The sequence below is a fragment of the Lepidochelys kempii genome, chromosome 2, assembly GCF_965140265.1.
Source record: "Lepidochelys kempii isolate rLepKem1 chromosome 2, rLepKem1.hap2, whole genome shotgun sequence".
Taxonomy (NCBI): Eukaryota; Metazoa; Chordata; order Testudines; family Cheloniidae; genus Lepidochelys; species Lepidochelys kempii.
Window position 1 is genome coordinate 189,289,661 of NC_133257.1, and position 18,564 is coordinate 189,308,224.

General features: G+C 46.1%; 1 protein-coding gene across 1 annotated transcript in view; it reads right to left on the minus strand.

Annotated features, from left to right (window-relative positions):
• Positions 1-18,564, minus strand: part of TGM4 (transglutaminase 4) — a 46,397-nt gene that overhangs the window by 1,219 nt on the left and 26,614 nt on the right. The window contains exon 13 of the mRNA XM_073333138.1: positions 1,004-1,140. Within this exon, the coding sequence (XP_073189239.1) occupies positions 1,004-1,140 (137 nt within the window). The remainder of the gene's footprint in view (positions 1-1,003; positions 1,141-18,564) is intronic.

The following is an 18,564-nucleotide window of genomic DNA, read 5'->3' on the forward strand; positions in this document are numbered from 1 at the left end:
ACACCTAAGCCCCAGCAGGATTCTCAGAATAGGCATTTCCCCACCTATCTTGCCTGCAGGGACTGATCCATTAAGTGTTCCCAGAGCATGTCTAAATCCTTACAATGGACCGCGGGGGCGAACAGATGCGGAATTTTGCAGACTGGGGCATACCACCTTCTCTGTGATTAGAGCACTTACCTGGGATGTAGGAGGCCTGTTTTCAAATTCCCACTCTGCCTGATTTGGAGCAGGGACTTGGACTCAGGTTTCCCACATCTTAGCCTAGTGGTCAGGGCACTCACCTATCAGCTATAAGGGGCTGTGAGTCTCTCTCTCTCTGGGTTTTGGCTGCAAGGCCACAGGCTACCAAAGCAGCTGACCTGGCTTAGGCATCTAACTCCAGGACAGGATGTGCCCTCTGGCCTGGACTTAGGCGCTGAGCACCCTGAGAGGGGTGGGACTTAGCCTCAGCATTTCCTACCTGCTCACTTAGGTAGCTCTCCATTCAGTATGCTGGCTTCTGTGAATCCCCTTCTCAGGCACCCTAACTCTCCTCATGCATTGTATGGTGGGAGCCTGGGTGCCTAACTCGGGGCTGTGAACTCCATCAGGCGGCAGGCTGCCTTGAAGTCCGGCATGCCAATGCCTAAGTGCCCTTGTGTATTTAGCCCTAGGTTTCTTTTCGCTGTGTCCAGAGATGTGGCTTCCTCCACTTTCCTTGGCAGACCATCCCACACTCTGATAAGGCTAAAGTCATTGAAAGGAAAAGGCAAAGAAAGTCTATTCTTTAGCTGTATATGTTGAATAAACCAATGTTAGATGGGCTGCTGCACGGAAACATACATTGTGTGGCGTTGCATCTGCTTGTACCAGGTCTGACTAGGGCCAATAGACTTTATAAAGGCAATGGAACATATTATTGGATGTACCAAATTGCTTTTAAAAAGTGTACAAATTTCTACAGACAGCAGAAGCTATACATTAATGCAAAGTACCACAATTATTTTAAGTGTAATCTCACCCTTGATCAATCGTTTCCATTTTAAAAATGCCCAGTCCTTCTACATGCAATTTGCACTTTTCCAAGGGAACACACAAGGTATTTTTGAAGATAAAGGAGCAGGTAAAATCTTCATTAATCTTTGCAGTTTCTGGCATCTGCAAAATAAAGAAGGATTACAGAGGCACAGATTAGGTGTATCCTCTTATTAAAAAGCGGAATAGAAGATGTCTATGGCAGCTTGCATTAAAAGAGAGAATGACCATGAGAAAGTCATGCCTTAGTCAATGAGACAAACAGCTGAGGTCAGAGAGTTAACAGAAACCAGAGATGTTAGTCATCTGGTCCATTTCCCTGCCAAGACAGAGTTGTTTTCCACATAGATTCTCCAAGGCTTTGTACGCTCCAATTTTAAATGACTCAAACAATGTAGTTGCCACCACTTTCCTTGGGAGTCTACCATCTAATAGATTTCACTTACAGGAAATAGTCTTTTAATATTCAACCCAACATTTCATTTGCTCAATTTCATTCCATGCCCCTTCATTATTGCTGCACATGCTCCTCCCACTCCTCAGTGTTTATTTACAAGTAGCTGATTCTCATGACCATCCTACCTGTTGTTCAGACAAGATATTCTGCTCCTTTAATTTTTCCTCTGAGGTCATTCGCTCCAGTTATTCTATTTATTTGGCCTCTGAATTTTCTCCAATTTGTTAATATCTTTTTGGGAATAAGGAGCCCAGAGATAGAAATGGGCCCAAACCAAACCTCCCAGTTTGAACATCCCCAGACTTTGCAATCTGAGGCCTGGTCTACCCTAGGAATTTACATTGGTATAGCTACCTCTCTCAGGGGTATGAAAAATCCAGACCCCTAAGAGATATAGCTATACTGCCCTAACCCCTGGTGTAGATAGTGCTAGGTCGATGGAAGAGGCTACTGCCTCTCGGGAAAGTGGATTATCTCTAGGTTGTGTCCATGCTGAAGTCTTAGCCTGGCACAGGGCTCTGGGACTATACTACCCTTCATCAGATAGCTGTATTTTGGATAACTATTCCCCGGCTCTATCAATTTGCATTTTATCAGGATGTAAATACCATTATTATGTTGGATCATATTAAAGAAGTTCTGTATTAAAATCACAAATGAGTTTGATTCCCCAGAGTTTAAATTCCAGGGTATTACTAATTAAGAGGTCTCTTGGTTTTTGGTGCTGTTTCTCTCCCTCTATGTGTGAAACTTGCAAGCTGCTAATTGTGTTAGTACATTCTAAGACCGAGTCTGTTCTCAAAGCAATTCACAGAGAGAGAGACTCAAAGCAATACTCTAACAACAGAAACAACACCCAGAGACTCCCCGCCCTTTTGTTGCATTAACAATTGTGATTAAAATAGAGATAGAGGATGGATGTGGATGGATGCTTGGTGTGGATAATAACTGAATGATCAAGGAGGTGCCAGCCTAAGAATCCAGTGTCCATCGGCTGAAGAAGGCGTCAAGTGGAAATAACCAGAGGACCCCCGGAGGGCAGACTGGAATCCACCCAACAGCGGCAAGAATGGAAGAACCAAAGAACAAGATAACATCTAGCAGCACGGAGCCGTCAGGAATGTGCTATCTGCTGATTGATTCAATTGAAGCAATTCCCATAGACTGCCATAGGAAGAAATTCCTATAAAAATAGACTCTAAAAAGTGAGAACTTTGGGGTCTGATTCTGCAAACCAACTTCCAGGAGCATCAGATGAGTATCTGACAAGGCCCTGCTCCCTCCTCATGTCCAGGCCACCTGGCCAGTGGCTTGGCATGAGCAACTCTAAGGCTGGTAACTATGATAACAACCTTGCAGAACCTGTGTGTGTGTGTGTGTGTTTGTATGAATGAATGTGTGAATAAATATGAGATTGAATGGAATGTTATAGCTATAACTAACTGCTTACTATGATTCTTTCTATATTCACAATAAAAATGGTATTTTGCCTTTTTCCCTTTAATAAGATCCTGCTGGTTTTTATTTTATTGGTATAACATTTTGGTGGAGAAATGCGAAAGGGGGAATATTGGTAAAAAACCTCAGTTATTGTAAATATTGGTGTGCACACCGCCAGCTCTATTGAGCTAGGCATTTCTATTAGGTTAACCAGACCTGCTGGCCTCCGGGAAGGTAGCAGGGGACCTGCTGGCCTCCGGGAAGGTAGCAGGGAAGAACAAGTTAACCGGACCTGCTGGCCTCCGGGAAGGTAGCAGGGGACCTGCTGGCTCCGGGAAGGTAGCAGGGGAAAAACGCATAGATTAAGCTATGATTTCAGAATCTAGGCTGTGTCACTTGCTAAGTAATACCAGCAGTGACAAAGAGATTGAAATATCCATTTTAAGATGTTTAAAAGAAAACAGGGTAAGCCAGTACCAAAGGGAGGAATGGAGTCAGAAGGAACTCCAACCTCACCTTTTGTTAAAGAAATTACACCTTTTAAACAAATCCTTCAAAAATTTGGGCACAGTCCTTGGACTAAACAAGCCCTAGCTAATGTCTGCACTATTTCGGACCTAGAGGATAGATTAGCTCAGTAAATCCTCATATACAAACCTTCTAGTGCTGCCAAAAGAGATGCAGCAGCAATTTGGTTGTTGTAGGAGGCATGTAAGGATTCTTCCCTCCGCTTGTCTTCATGTAAAGAGGAAAAGGCACAAACGGAAAAGGGAGCAGACAATTGGAAGGTGCTGGCTACAAATACCGAAAGCCAACTGAAAATAGTGAAAGAGGCACTCCAGGAATACAAAAAGAGTGAAAAAGTTCACTCTGCAGAGGCTGGAGGGAGGCAGGTAAAGGGGAAGAAGGTCCTATGTATGGCACCTCCAGGCAAAATCATTTGACTGGACAATTTAGTCAAATTTGCTAAAAGAACATAAGAGGGTTCTGTTGGAACTTAGCTGCCTCAAATGTATAAAGGGAATGTAAGATGTAAAAAACAGAGCAGTGTGGAAGGGATGTTAAGGAAAGGAAAATGTGTATGTATCTATCTCTGTGTGTGTAAATATGTAAAGTTCTAAGGACCAGTTGGTTTTGTTTTTGTTTTAAATAATGCCACTAAAAATCCATTTGACTCTTTAATTCAAAGTTGCAAAACTGACAGACCTTTTTGCTAGACACAGGTAATTAGTGTTGTTTGGCTTTAGGATTTGGCATTTAACCCTTAAAAGGTAACTCAATGCTTTACAAAATTTAAAATGTTTTTAAGTTGTGGCTGCAGCAGGGCAGTCAAAATCAGGAGAATATATAAAAAAAAATTCTGGATTCTTTTTGTTTGTTTGTTTTTTGTTTTGTTTTTGTAACAAAATAGCAGATGAGAGTTGTAGTAAAAAAAATAAATTAAAAAAAGACAGTGCCTCTCTGAAGCAACAGCAGGGGTGAGGTGCACAAAACAAAAAGAAGCAACGTTAGAAACACTGAGTTTTAAAATGGCTCTGGATAATATTAGAGAAGTTAAACTATGGAAGGAATGTGCATTTGCCCCAGAACATGTGCAGGGTATATTGGAGAAGGGGCAAAAGAAATGCAAACATACCATGCTACTTAATTAAAATGCTATTAGGGCTCCAAAGGGAGCCACAATAGGTTGGGTTTTCTTTTTCAGATTGCTGTGTGTTTTGGAAGCAGAAGTTAAAAGTAATCAAAACTCTGGTGAAAGTTCATTGTGCCCCTTTTAAGATAGAGTCTCTGAGCGGCTGATGGCTTTAAATCCAAAAGCAGGAAGCTTCTGTGAAAATGCAAATTACCTAAACGATAAAGGAAGGAAAGAACTAGCAGCACAAAGGAGCTGCAGATAAAGGACATACCTGGTCAGCAAACAAATTGTCTAAATAAAAGGCATGGGATAACAAGATAATTTTAATAAATTTAATGATAATAAGTATCCCTGTAACAACATATAGTGAGTATGATTTTTGGAAAAACCCTTTAAGGTCGTATGGTAATGATGCTTCTCAGTTATTACCTGTAAATAAAACTTAAAGCTTAACACAGCAGGAAAAACATTATAAACTTGGTCTGCTGTATAAGAAGGAAAACTCAGGGATTTAATGACTAAACAGTGGGATAATTTCTCCATAACCCTTATGTAACCCTTCTGCCCGTCAGAGTTGGCAGCAACAAGGGCCGGGTTCAATATCTAGGGGTTCCATTCCAATAACACAATGCAAACCGGCTCGAGCCCCCACCCAGTGACCTGGGACAAATATATACCACCCCCGCTGGGCGCCTCCAAGAGGCAATACTTCCCCTCTCGCAAGCACATAGTCTGAGTGTAGCAAAAGTCTTTTAATAACAGAGAGAAACAATGTGGCATTATGTTGGGGAAACACCACCAACCGGATTCATAACACAACCCATGAGCAAAAACAACCCCACCCCAGGCAAATTGGGGCATGCCCTTTTCCCTTTGGTTCTTGAGTCCAGCAACCCCAAAAGTCCAATGCCCCAAAAGTCTCTGTCCCTGGTCAGGGCAGCACCAGAGTTCGAAAGTTTATCGGCGGAGCTTTACCTCCCAACCTGGGTGGAAATGGGACGGGGGTAAGAGGCACCTTACGTGATCTGAAGCTGACCGCCCCATAGCTCCATAGCGGCGCTCCGCTCCGCTCCACCAGCCGCCCCACGAACTCCTTCGCTCAGCTGCACTCCGCTCCGCCAGCCGCCCCACGAACTCCTTCGCTCAGCTGCGCTCCGCTCCGCCAGCCGCCCCACGAACTCCTTCGCTCAGCTGCGCTCCGCTCCACCAGCCGCCCCACGAACTCCTTCACTCAGCTCCACGGCCCACAAGCAGCTCCTGCCATCCACACACTGCTCCGCGTCGAACTGCTTCACCAGCCGTCCCGCAAACTGCACCACAATATATCTTCAGGCTCCCCCACTACTTAACACAACACTCAGTGATTTCAGCTCTTAGGTGAATTCAGCTTATAGTAGGGGAGCCCCAGTGCTGGTGCACTGTCAGCCCAGAGTGAGCTCAGCAGCCTATAACTAGACTTCTAATGAAATCAAAATTAGCTCTGATATTCCACAGTGGAGAGAGGAGGAAGTGCAATCAGCATGTAAGGCCCTCACCAAGGGGCCCATGCCACCAAGTATTAATACTTGTCACCAGCCTCTCTCCATTCACACAGTTTTGGAACCCATGACCCTTGCCTAGCGAGTGCTACTTAGATGATGGTGAATCCCTCCATCGTAACAAAAGGCCACGTACAGTTCCAAGCACAGTTCCCATAATCAGGGTAATAACAATTTATTCTTCCTGCCCCAATAACAGAGACACTGGGGATCCCACAGCAGCCAAAGTGACCATTTGGGCAGCTATGGTCTCATTCTAGGCGTGGTGGGTGTGCCTATGCAAATGAGATCGGCCCCTGAAGTTCTTTTCCACAACTTGCCACACCTCACCACCAGATGTCAGGGTGGAGCTCATCCTGACACTGCTTACATCCTCCCCCCAGCCGAGACTTTGTCGTCCCGACAAATCACACTCCCTTTATACCAACTCATTGGTTTCCTCCAAAGGGCCTCAGGAAGCCCACTTTAGCTTCCACAAGCCTGTGTGCTAAATGTATTGGCTCCTCACTAGTCACCCCAGGTGCATCATAAGTTAACCGTTTCACTGGTCTTATCACCCTGTCTCGTCTATTGAGAATCTCTGTTGCCGAAGTAAGGGGAACATCCTCTTGAGTGACGGATGGAGAGGCTTCCCTGGAGGGTCCCTTGGCTACTGGCGTAGGCCCCTGCACTCCTAGTTCTAACGCTGGAGGGTCCAAGGTGCCCAGAACATCCTCTACCTGTCTGTCCCCATTGTCCAATAACCTGTGTGTGTCATCACAGGGGGGTCTCATCAGCAGCACCGGGGTATCAGAAAGGGGCCTAAATAGTTCCGCCATTGGGTTTAGGGCGGAAGAGGGAAAACTCTCGTTTGGTTCAGCTGATCGAGACTGAAATCTTGTCTCCATCCCAGGATACACCAGGGTTGTGTCTTCCTCCTCAGACTCACTCTCAGATGTGCAGAATAGGGGTAAGTTAGCTGCAGGGGGCCCACTGTCTGTGTTGGATGGCGGCTTTGGTCTAGCACCTCTGTTTTGCCCGGCGGCCCTGCCGTGGCCCATCTCACAAGGGGTGCTTACCAATTCCCCCACAGGGAGCAAAAGGTTTCTATGCACCGTCTTTATTTGCCCTGGACCGTCTTCAGGTTTGATCTTGTAGACCGGCAGATCTCCCAGCTTTTCCATCACCAGGTAAGGTATTGCCTTCCATCTGTCAGCTATCTTGTGTTTGCCAGCAATACCCAAATTTCGCAGCAGGACTCTGTCCCCCAGCTGGAGCTCCTGCGAACGCACTCTAGCATCATATCGATGTTTGTTGCAGTCTGCGTTCTTCCGAGCCGCAGCGGTAGCTAAGCGATAAGCATCCCGCAGCTTTTCTCTTAGTCGGGATACATATTGCTGATGAGTTTCATAGCTATCTCCATCCTCTGATACACCAAAGCACAAGTCTATGGGTAATCTTGGTTCTCGCCCAAACATCAAGAGATATGGGGTGACTCCCGTAGCATCGTTCTTTGTGGCATTGTAGGCATGCACCAGAAATGCGACATGCTGGCTCCAGGTTGCCTTCTGCTCTGGTCGCAAAGTTCCCAACATATCTAATAGGGTTCGATTGAACCTCTCTGGCTGAGGATCACCTTGGGGGTGATAAGGCGTTGTCCTAGACTTTTTAATTCCTGCTATCTTCAGCACCTCCTTCAGAAGGTGACTCTCAAAATCCCGCCCCTGATCAGAGTGTATCCGAGCCGGGAATCCATAGACTGAGAAATATTTGTCCCACAATACTCGAGCAACGGTGGTGGCCCTCTGATCACGTGTGGGATATGCTTGTGCATACCGTGTAAAATGGTCAGTCACTACTAGAATGTTTCCAACATTCCTCTTGTCTACCTCTACAGACAAGAAATCAATGCATACCAACTCCAAAGGTTTGTTGCTGGTGATGTTCTTGAGATATGCAGCCCTCGTGGGCAGAGTTTTCCTTTGAACACATCGAGCGCAAGTCTCACATTTCCTGCGAACATCTTCAGCCATTCGGGGCCAATAGAACCTACTACGAATAAGTTCCAGGGTCCTCTCCATCCCTAAATGCCCAAAGTCATCATGCAGGGCCCTCATGGCCAGGGCTCTGTACTTTTTTGGCAGTACTAGTTGTGCTCGTTGTTTTTGTAAAGGGTCAGTGGTCATTCGGTGTAGCACTCCCTGAATCAGTTTTAGTTTGGTCCATTCTCTCAATAGTAGTTTACCCTCCGGGTTAGGTGGGACAACCGCAGTTGGGCTTCGCCCCTCCCTTTTGGCAAGTAGTGTATCACGAATGTCAATATCTTGCCGCTGGGCTTCTTGCCAGTCAGCCGCATTGAGCATGGGCAAAGGAGATTGGTCTAATGCAATATAGTTCACCGAAGCAGAAGGCATGCATTCAGGGGGCAGGCCCAAAGCTTCTGCAACACATCCCTGAAAGTCTTCACGGGCCTCTGGCTCTCGGCGACTCACACTGCAAATAGCTCTCACTCCATCTGTGGGTATCACAGCAACTTCTGGAGCCTGCGGACGCCTGGACAATGCATCTGCATCTACATTGCTTCTCCCTGATCGGTACTGAATGCTGAACTCATAGCTAGCCAAGGCGGCCACCCATCTCTGCCCTGTAGCATCCAGCTTAGCACTTGTTAACACATAAGTCAGTGGATTGTTGTCTGTCCACACCTGAAACTGAGCACCATACAAGTAGTCTCGAAATTTCTCAGTGATGGCCCATTTCAAGGCCAAAAACTCCAGCTTGTGGGTGGGATAGCGAGTTTCACTATCAGACAATCCTCGGCTGGCAAAGGCTACAGGTTTACATTTGCCTTCCACTTCCTGGTACAGGACTGCTCCCGGACGAGCCCCCAAAAATGTAACCCTTCTGCCCGTCAGAGTTGGCAGCAACAAGGGCCGGGTTCAATATCTAGGGGATCCATTCCAATAACACAATGCAAACCGGCTCGAGCCCCCACCCAGTGACCTGGGACAAATATATACCACCCCCGCTGGGCGCCTCCAAGAGGCAATACTTCCCCTCTCGCAAGCACATAGTCTGAGTGTAGCAAAAGTCTTTTAATAACAGAGAGAAACAATGTGGCATTATGTTGGGGAAACACCACCAACCGGATTCATAACACAACCCATGAGCAAAAACAACCCCACCCCAGGCAAATTGGGGCATGCCCTTTTCCCTTTGGTTCTTGAGTCCAGCAACCCCAAAAGTCCAATGCCCCAAAAGTCTCTGTCCCTGGTCAGGGCAGCACCAGAGTTCGAAAGTTTATCGGCGGAGCTTTACCTCCCAACCTGGGTGGAAATGGGACGGGGGTAAGAGGCACCTTACGTGATCTGAAGCTGACCGCCCCATAGCTCCATAGCGGCGCTCCGCTCCGCTCCACCAGCCGCCCCACGAGCTCTGCGATACAACCGCATTTGCTCCAACCCCTCAGACAGAGACAAACACCTACAAGATCTCTGTCAAGCTTTCTTACAACTACAATACCCACCTGCAGAAGTAAAGAAACAGATTGATAGAGCCAGAAGAGTTCCCAGAAGTTACCTACTACAGGACAGGCCTAACAAAGAAAATAACAGAACGCCACTAGCCGTCACCTTCAGCCCCCAACTAAAACCCCTCCAACGCATTATTAAGGATCTACAACCTATCCTAAAGGATGACCCAACACTCTCACAAATCTTGGGAGACAGGCCAGTCCTTGCCTACAGACAGCCCCGCAACCTGAAGCAAATACTCACCAACAACCACATACCACACAACAGAACCACTAACCCAGGAACTTATCCTTGCAACAAAGCCCGTTGCCAACTGTGCCCACATATCTATTCAGGGGACACCATCACAGGGCCTAATAACATCAGCCACACTATCAGAGGCTCGTTCACCTGCACATCCACCAATGTGATATATGCCATCATGTGCCAGCAATGCCCCTCTGCCATGTACATTGGTCAAACTGGACAGTCTCTACGTAAAAGAATAAATGGACACAAATCAGATGTCAAGAATTGTAACATTCATAAACCAGTCGGAGAACACTTCAATCTCTCTGGTCACGCGATCACAGACATGAAGGTCGCTATCTTAAAACAAAAAAACTTCAAATCCAGACTCCAGCGAGAAACTGCTGAATTGGAATTCATTTGCAAATTGGATACTATTAATTTAGGCTTAAATAGAGACTTTGAGTGGCTAAGTCATTATGCAAGGTAGCCTGTTTCCTCTTGTTTTTTCCTACCCCCCCCCCCCCCAGATGTTCTGGTTTAACTTGGATTTTAACTTGAAGAGTGGTCAGTTTGGATGAGCTATTACCAGCAGGAGAGTGAGTTTGTGTGTGTATGGGGGTGGGGGGATGTGAGAACCTGGATTTATGCAGGAAATAGCCCAGCTTGATTGTCATGCACATTGTGTAAAGAGTTGTCACTTTGGATGGGCTATCACCAGCAGGAGAGTGAATTTGTGTGGGGGGGTGGAGGGTGAGAAAACCTGGATTTGTGCTGGAAATCACTTTAGATAAGCTATTACCAGCAGGACAGTGGGGTGGGAATAGGTATTGTTTCATATTCTCTGTGTATATATAAAGCCTGCTGCAGTTTCCACGATATGCATCTGAGGAAGTGAGCTGTAGCTCACGAAAGCTTATGCTCTAATAAATTGGTTAGTCTCTAAGGTGCCACAAGTCCTCCTTTTCTTTTTGCGAATACAGACTAACACGGCTGGTACTCTGAAACCTGTCATTATGCAAGGCACTGCATTTAGCCGTATGGAGTGGAAATCTATCAACTGCATGAAAAAACTTGTACAGATACAGACAGACATCATCTTCCTTTCCAAATGCAAACAGATGGACATCGTACCAAAAGGACTGAAGGTAAAAAATCCATTACAATCTACATACCACACAGACTATGCTGACAGCTTGTGCCACACGCTCTCAAAGAAACTGCGGAATCACCTGATCAACATCCTCTACAGCAAACAGGGAAAGATTAAGAATGAGCTCTCAAAAATGGATACTCTCATAAAAAACCAACCTTCCACACAAACTTCCTCGTGGCTGGATTTTACTAAAACTAGACAAGCCATTTACAACGCACATTTTGCTTCCCTACAAAAGAAAAAGGACACTAAACTTTCTAAACTACTACATGCTACAAGGGGCCACAGCAATGGTTCCCTCAACCCACCTAGCAATATTGTTAACCTATCCAACTATACTCTCAGCCCAGCAGAAGCAGCTGTTCTATCTCGGGGCCTCTCCTTCTGCCCCTCCACCCCCACGAACATGATACAGTTCTGTGGTGACCTAGAATCCTATTTTCGACGTCTCCGACTCAAGGAATATTTCCAAAATACCTCTGAACAGCATACTAATCCACAGAGGTCTCCCTACCAACACTACAGAAAGAGGGATTCTAGGTGGACTCCTCCTGAAGGTCGAAACAGCAGACTGGACTTCTACATAGAGTGCTTCCGCCGACGTGCACGGGCTGAAATTGTGGAAAAGCAGCATCACTTGCCCCATAACCTCAGCCATGCGGAACGCAATGCCATCCACAGCCTCAGAAACAACTCTGACATCATAATCAAAAAGGCTGACAAAGGAGGTGCTGTTGTCGTCATGAATAGGTCGGAATATGAACAAGAGGCTGCTCGGCAGCTCTCCAACACGAGTTTCTACAAGCCATTACCCTCTGATCCCACTGAGAGTTACCAAAAGCAACTACAGCATTTGCTCAAGAAACTTCCTGAAAAAGCACAAGATCAAATCCGCACAGACACACCCCTGGAACCCCGACCTGGGATATTCTATCTACTACCCAAGATCCATAAACCTGGAAATCCTGGGCGCCCCATCATCTCAGGCATTGGCACCCTGACAGCAGGATTGTCTGGCTATGTAGACTCCCTCCTCAGGCCCTACGCTACCAGCACTCCCAGCTACCTTCGAGACACCACTGACTTCCTGAGGAAACTACAATCCATCGGTGATCTTCCTGATAACACCATCCTGGCCACTATGGATGTAGAAGCCCTCTACACCAACATTCCACACAAAGATGGACTACAAGCCGTCAAGAACACTATCCCCGATAATGTCACGGCTAACCTGGTGGCTGAACTTTGTGACTTTGTCCTTACCCATAACTACTTCACATTTGGGGACAATGTATACCTTCAGATCAGCGGCACTGCTATGGGTACCCGCATGGCCCCACAGTATGCCAACATTTTTATGGCTGATTTAGAACAACGCTTCCTCAGCTCTCGTCCCCTAAAGCCCCTACTCTACTTGCGCTATATTGATGACATCTTCATCATCTGGACCCATGGAAAAGAAGCCCTTGAGGAATTCCACCATGATTTCAACAATTTCCATCCCACCACCAACCTCAGCCTGGTCCAGTCCACACAAGAGATCCACTTCCTGGACACTACAGTGCTAATAAACAATGGTCACATAAACACCACCCTATACCGGAAACCTACTGACCGCTATTCCTACCTGCATGCCTCCAGCTTTCACCCTGACCACACCACACGATCCATCGTCTACAGCCAAGCTCTGCGATACAACCGCATTTGCTCCAACCCCTCAGACAGAGACAAACACCTACAAGATCTCTGTCAAGCTTTCTTACAACTACAATACCCACCTGCAGAAGTAAAGAAACAGATTGATAGAGCCAGAAGAGTTCCCAGAAGTTACCTACTACAGGACAGGCCTAACAAAGAAAATAACAGAACGCCACTAGCCGTCACCTTCAGCCCCCAACTAAAACCCCTCCAACGCATTATTAAGGATCTACAACCTATCCTAAAGGATGACCCAACACTCTCACAAATCTTGGGAGACAGGCCAGTCCTTGCCTACAGACAGCCCCGCAACCTGAAGCAAATACTCACCAACAACCACATACCACACAACAGAACCACTAACCCAGGAACTTATCCTTGCAACAAAGCCCGTTGCCAACTGTGCCCACATATCTATTCAGGGGACACCATCACAGGGCCTAATAACATCAGCCACACTATCAGAGGCTCGTTCACCTGCACATCCACCAATGTGATATATGCCATCATGTGCCAGCAATGCCCCTCTGCCATGTACATTGGTCAAACTGGACAGTCTCTACGTAAAAGAATAAATGGACACAAATCAGATGTCAAGAATTGTAACATTCATAAACCAGTCGGAGAACACTTCAATCTCTCTGGTCACGCGATCACAGACATGAAGGTCGCTATCTTAAAACAAAAAAACTTCAAATCCAGACTCCAGCGAGAAACTGCTGAATTGGAATTCATTTGCAAATTGGATACTATTAATTTAGGCTTAAATAGAGACTTTGAGTGGCTAAGTCATTATGCAAGGTAGCCTGTTTCCTCTTGTTTTTTCCTACCCCCCGCCCCCAGATGTTCTGGTTTAACTTGGATTTTAACTTGAAGAGTGGTCAGTTTGGATGAGCTATTACCAGCAGGAGAGTGAGTTTGTGTGTGTATGGGGGTGGGGGGATGTGAGAACCTGGATTTATGCAGGAAATAGCCCAGCTTGATTGTCATGCACATTGTGTAAAGAGTTGTCACTTTGGATGGGCTATCACCAGCAGGAGAGTGAATTTGTGTGGGGGGGTGGAGGGTGAGAAAACCTGGATTTGTGCTGGAAATCACTTTAGATAAGCTATTACCAGCAGGACAGTGGGGTGGGAATAGGTATTGTTTCATATTCTCTGTGTATATATAAAGCCTGCTGCAGTTTCCACGATATGCATCTGAGGAAGTGAGCTGTAGCTCACGAAAGCTTATGCTCTAATAAATTGGTTAGTCTCTAAGGTGCCACAAGTCCTCCTTTTCTTTTTGCGAATACAGACTAACACGGCTGCTACTCTGAAACCTGTCATTATGCAAGGCACTGCATTTAGCCGTATGGAGTGGAAATCTATCAACTGCATGAAAAAACTTGTACAGATACAGACAGACATCATCTTCCTTTCCAAATGCAAACAGATGGACATCGTACCAAAAGGACTGAAGGTAAAAAATCCATTACAATCTACATACCACACAGACTATGCTGACAGCTTGTGCCACACGCTCTCAAAGAAACTGCGGAATCACCTGATCAACATCCTCTACAGCAAACAGGGAAAGATTAAGAATGAGCTCTCAAAAATGGATACTCTCATAAAAAACCAACCTTCCACACAAACTTCCTCGTGGCTGGATTTTACTAAAACTAGACAAGCCATTTACAACGCACATTTTGCTTCCCTACAAAAGAAAAAGGACACTAAACTTTCTAAACTACTACATGCTACAAGGGGCCACAGCAATGGTTCCCTCAACCCACCTAGCAATATTGTTAACCTATCCAACTATACTCTCAGCCCAGCAGAAGCAGCTGTTCTATCTCGGGGCCTCTCCTTCTGCCCCTCCACCCCCACGAACATGATACAGTTCTGTGGTGACCTAGAATCCTATTTTCGACGTCTCCGACTCAAGGAATATTTCCAAAATACCTCTGAACAGCATACTAATCCACAGAGGTCTCCCTACCAACACTACAGAAAGAGGGATTCTAGGTGGACTCCTCCTGAAGGTCGAAACAGCAGACTGGACTTCTACATAGAGTGCTTCCGCCGACGTGCACGGGCTGAAATTGTGGAAAAGCAGCATCACTTGCCCCATAACCTCAGCCATGCGGAACGCAATGCCATCCACAGCCTCAGAAACAACTCTGACATCATAATCAAAAAGGCTGACAAAGGAGGTGCTGTTGTCGTCATGAATAGGTCGGAATATGAACAAGAGGCTGCTCGGCAGCTCTCCAACACGAGTTTCTACAAGCCATTACCCTCTGATCCCACTGAGAGTTACCAAAAGCAACTACAGCATTTGCTCAAGAAACTTCCTGAAAAAGCACAAGATCAAATCCGCACAGACACACCCCTGGAACCCCGACCTGGGATATTCTATCTACTACCCAAGATCCATAAACCTGGAAATCCTGGGCGCCCCATCATCTCAGGCATTGGCACCCTGACAGCAGGATTGTCTGGCTATGTAGACTCCCTCCTCAGGCCCTACGCTACCAGCACTCCCAGCTACCTTCGAGACACCACTGACTTCCTGAGGAAACTACAATCCATCGGTGATCTTCCTGATAACACCATCCTGGCCACTATGGATGTAGAAGCCCTCTACACCAACATTCCACACAAAGATGGACTACAAGCCGTCAAGAACACTATCCCCGATAATGTCACGGCTAACCTGGTGGCTGAACTTTGTGACTTTGTCCTTACCCATAACTACTTCACATTTGGGGACAATGTATACCTTCAGATCAGCGGCACTGCTATGGGTACCCGCATGGCCCCACAGTATGCCAACATTTTTATGGCTGATTTAGAACAACGCTTCCTCAGCTCTCGTCCCCTAAAGCCCCTACTCTACTTGCGCTATATTGATGACATCTTCATCATCTGGACCCATGGAAAAGAAGCCCTTGAGGAATTCCACCATGATTTCAACAATTTCCATCCCACCACCAACCTCAGCCTGGTCCAGTCCACACAAGAGATCCACTTCCTGGACACTACAGTGCTAATAAACAATGGTCACATAAACACCACCCTATACCGGAAACCTACTGACCGCTATTCCTACCTGCATGCCTCCAGCTTTCACCCTGACCACACCACACGATCCATCGTCTACAGCCAAGCTCTGCGATACAACCGCATTTGCTCCAACCCCTCAGACAGAGACAAACACCTACAAGATCTCTGTCAAGCTTTCTTACAACTACAATACCCACCTGCAGAAGTAAAGAAACAGATTGATAGAGCCAGAAGAGTTCCCAGAAGTTACCTACTACAGGACAGGCCTAACAAAGAAAATAACAGAACGCCACTAGCCGTCACCTTCAGCCCCCAACTAAAACCCCTCCAACGCATTATTAAGGATCTACAACCTATCCTAAAGGATGACCCAACACTCTCACAAATCTTGGGAGACAGGCCAGTCCTTGCCTACAGACAGCCCCGCAACCTGAAGCAAATACTCACCAACAACCACATACCACACAACAGAACCACTAACCCAGGAACTTATCCTTGCAACAAAGCCCGTTGCCAACTGTGCCCACATATCTATTCAGGGGACACCATCACAGGGCCTAATAACATCAGCCACACTATCAGAGGCTCGTTCACCTGCACATCCACCAATGTGATATATGCCATCATGTGCCAGCAATGCCCCTCTGCCATGTACATTGGTCAAACTGGACAGTCTCTACGTAAAAGAATAAATGGACACAAATCAGATGTCAAGAATTGTAACATTCATAAACCAGTCGGAGAACACTTCAATCTCTCTGGTCACGCGATCACAGACATGAAGGTCGCTATCTTAAAACAAAAAAACTTCAAATCCAGACTCCAGCGAGAAACTGCTGAATTGGAATTCATTTGCAAATTGGATACTATTAATTTAGGCTTAAATAGAGACTTTGAGTGGCTAAGTCATTATGCAAGGTAGCCTGTTTCCTCTTGTTTTTTCCTACCCCCCGCCCCCAGATGTTCTGGTTTAACTTGGATTTTAACTTGAAGAGTGGTCAGTTTGGATGAGCTATTACCAGCAGGAGAGTGAGTTTGTGTGTGTATGGGGGTGGGGGGATGTGAGAACCTGGATTTATGCAGGAAATAGCCCAGCTTGATTGTCATGCACATTGTGTAAAGAGTTGTCACTTTGGATGGGCTATCACCAGCAGGAGAGTGAATTTGTGTGGGGGGGTGGAGGGTGAGAAAACCTGGATTTGTGCTGGAAATCACTTTAGATAAGCTATTACCAGCAGGACAGTGGGGTGGGAATAGGTATTGTTTCATATTCTCTGTGTATATATAAAGCCTGCTGCAGTTTCCACGATATGCATCTGAGGAAGTGAGCTGTAGCTCACGAAAGCTTATGCTCTAATAAATTGGTTAGTCTCTAAGGTGCCACAAGTCCTCCTTTTCTTTTTGCGAATACAGACTAACACGGCTGCTACTCTGAAACCCACGAACTCCTTCGCTCAGCTGCACTCCGCTCCGCCAGCCGCCCCACGAACTCCTTCACTCAGCTCCACGGCCCACAAGCAGCTCCTGCCATCCACACACTGCTCCGCGTCGAACTGCTTCACCAGCCGTCCCGCAAACTGCTCCACAATATATCTTCAGGCTCCCCCACTACTTAACACAACACTCAGTGATTTCAGCTCTTAGGTGAATTCAGCTTATAGTAGGGGAGCCCCAGTGCTGGTGCACTGTCAGCCCAGAGTGAGCTCAGCAGCCTATAACTAGACTTCTAATGAAATCAAAATTAGCTCTGATATTCCACAGTGGAGAGAGGAGGAAGTGCAATCAGCATGTAAGGCCCTCACCAAGGGGCCCATGCCACCAAGTATTAATACTTGTCGCCAGCCTCTCTCCATTCACACAGTTTTGGAACCCATGACCCTTGCCTAGCGAGTGCTACTTAGATGATGGTGAATCCCTCCATCGTAACAAAAGGCCACGTACAGTTCCAAGCACAGTTCCCATAATCAGGGTAATAACAATTTATTCTTCCTGCCCCAATAACAGAGACACTGGGGATCCCACAGCAGCCAAAGTGACCATTTGGGCAGCTATGGTCTCATTCTAGGCGTGGTGGGTGTGCCTATGCAAATGAGATCGGCCCCTGAAGTTCTTTTCCACAACTTGCCACACCTCACCACCAGATGTCAGGGTGGAGCTCATCCTGACACTGCTTACACTTAAAAGATAAAAGCCATTGAAACCTGGCCTGCCTATAGAACAAAAACAGGAAAATGTGGGGGCAATTCCTCTGTTTTGCCTGCAATCAGCAAGGGTATTTGTAAAAGCAATATTTTAAGCAATAATCTGCCACCCCAGAAGGGGTAGAAACATGTTCTTTCTGTCTTTCAGAAAAATCAGGAAAAGCTGATGCCAGCTGAAAGCAACCCAATACCATGAATCTACTGTCACAATAGAAATTGTGTTCTGTGTTCTATGTTTTGTCTTGTGTTTTGTCTTGTTGCTAGCACTGTTGTGTGTTTAAAAAAAAATACTGAAGACCTGCAGGAACTTAAAAATAAATTAAGCTTTCTGTCCCAGCTACAGGACAGCCTGATACAGAAACAAGTACATGCCAATGTAGACTTGGTCCAAATTGGTCTGGGTAACCTAAAAGGCCGATGGAATCTTTAGTAATGGCTTAATACTACCACATGGCTTATCCATAAGAAAAAAAAATATTAGAAATAGGAAACTACACAGCCATAGCTATGGGATGCACTGAAATGCAGATACTTGCGCTAGCTACTTTGGAACACAAAATGTTCTGGGTCATATCGGGAACTATTAAGGGTTTGATGCATTTGTTAAAAAAGAAAGAGATCATTGTTTGAC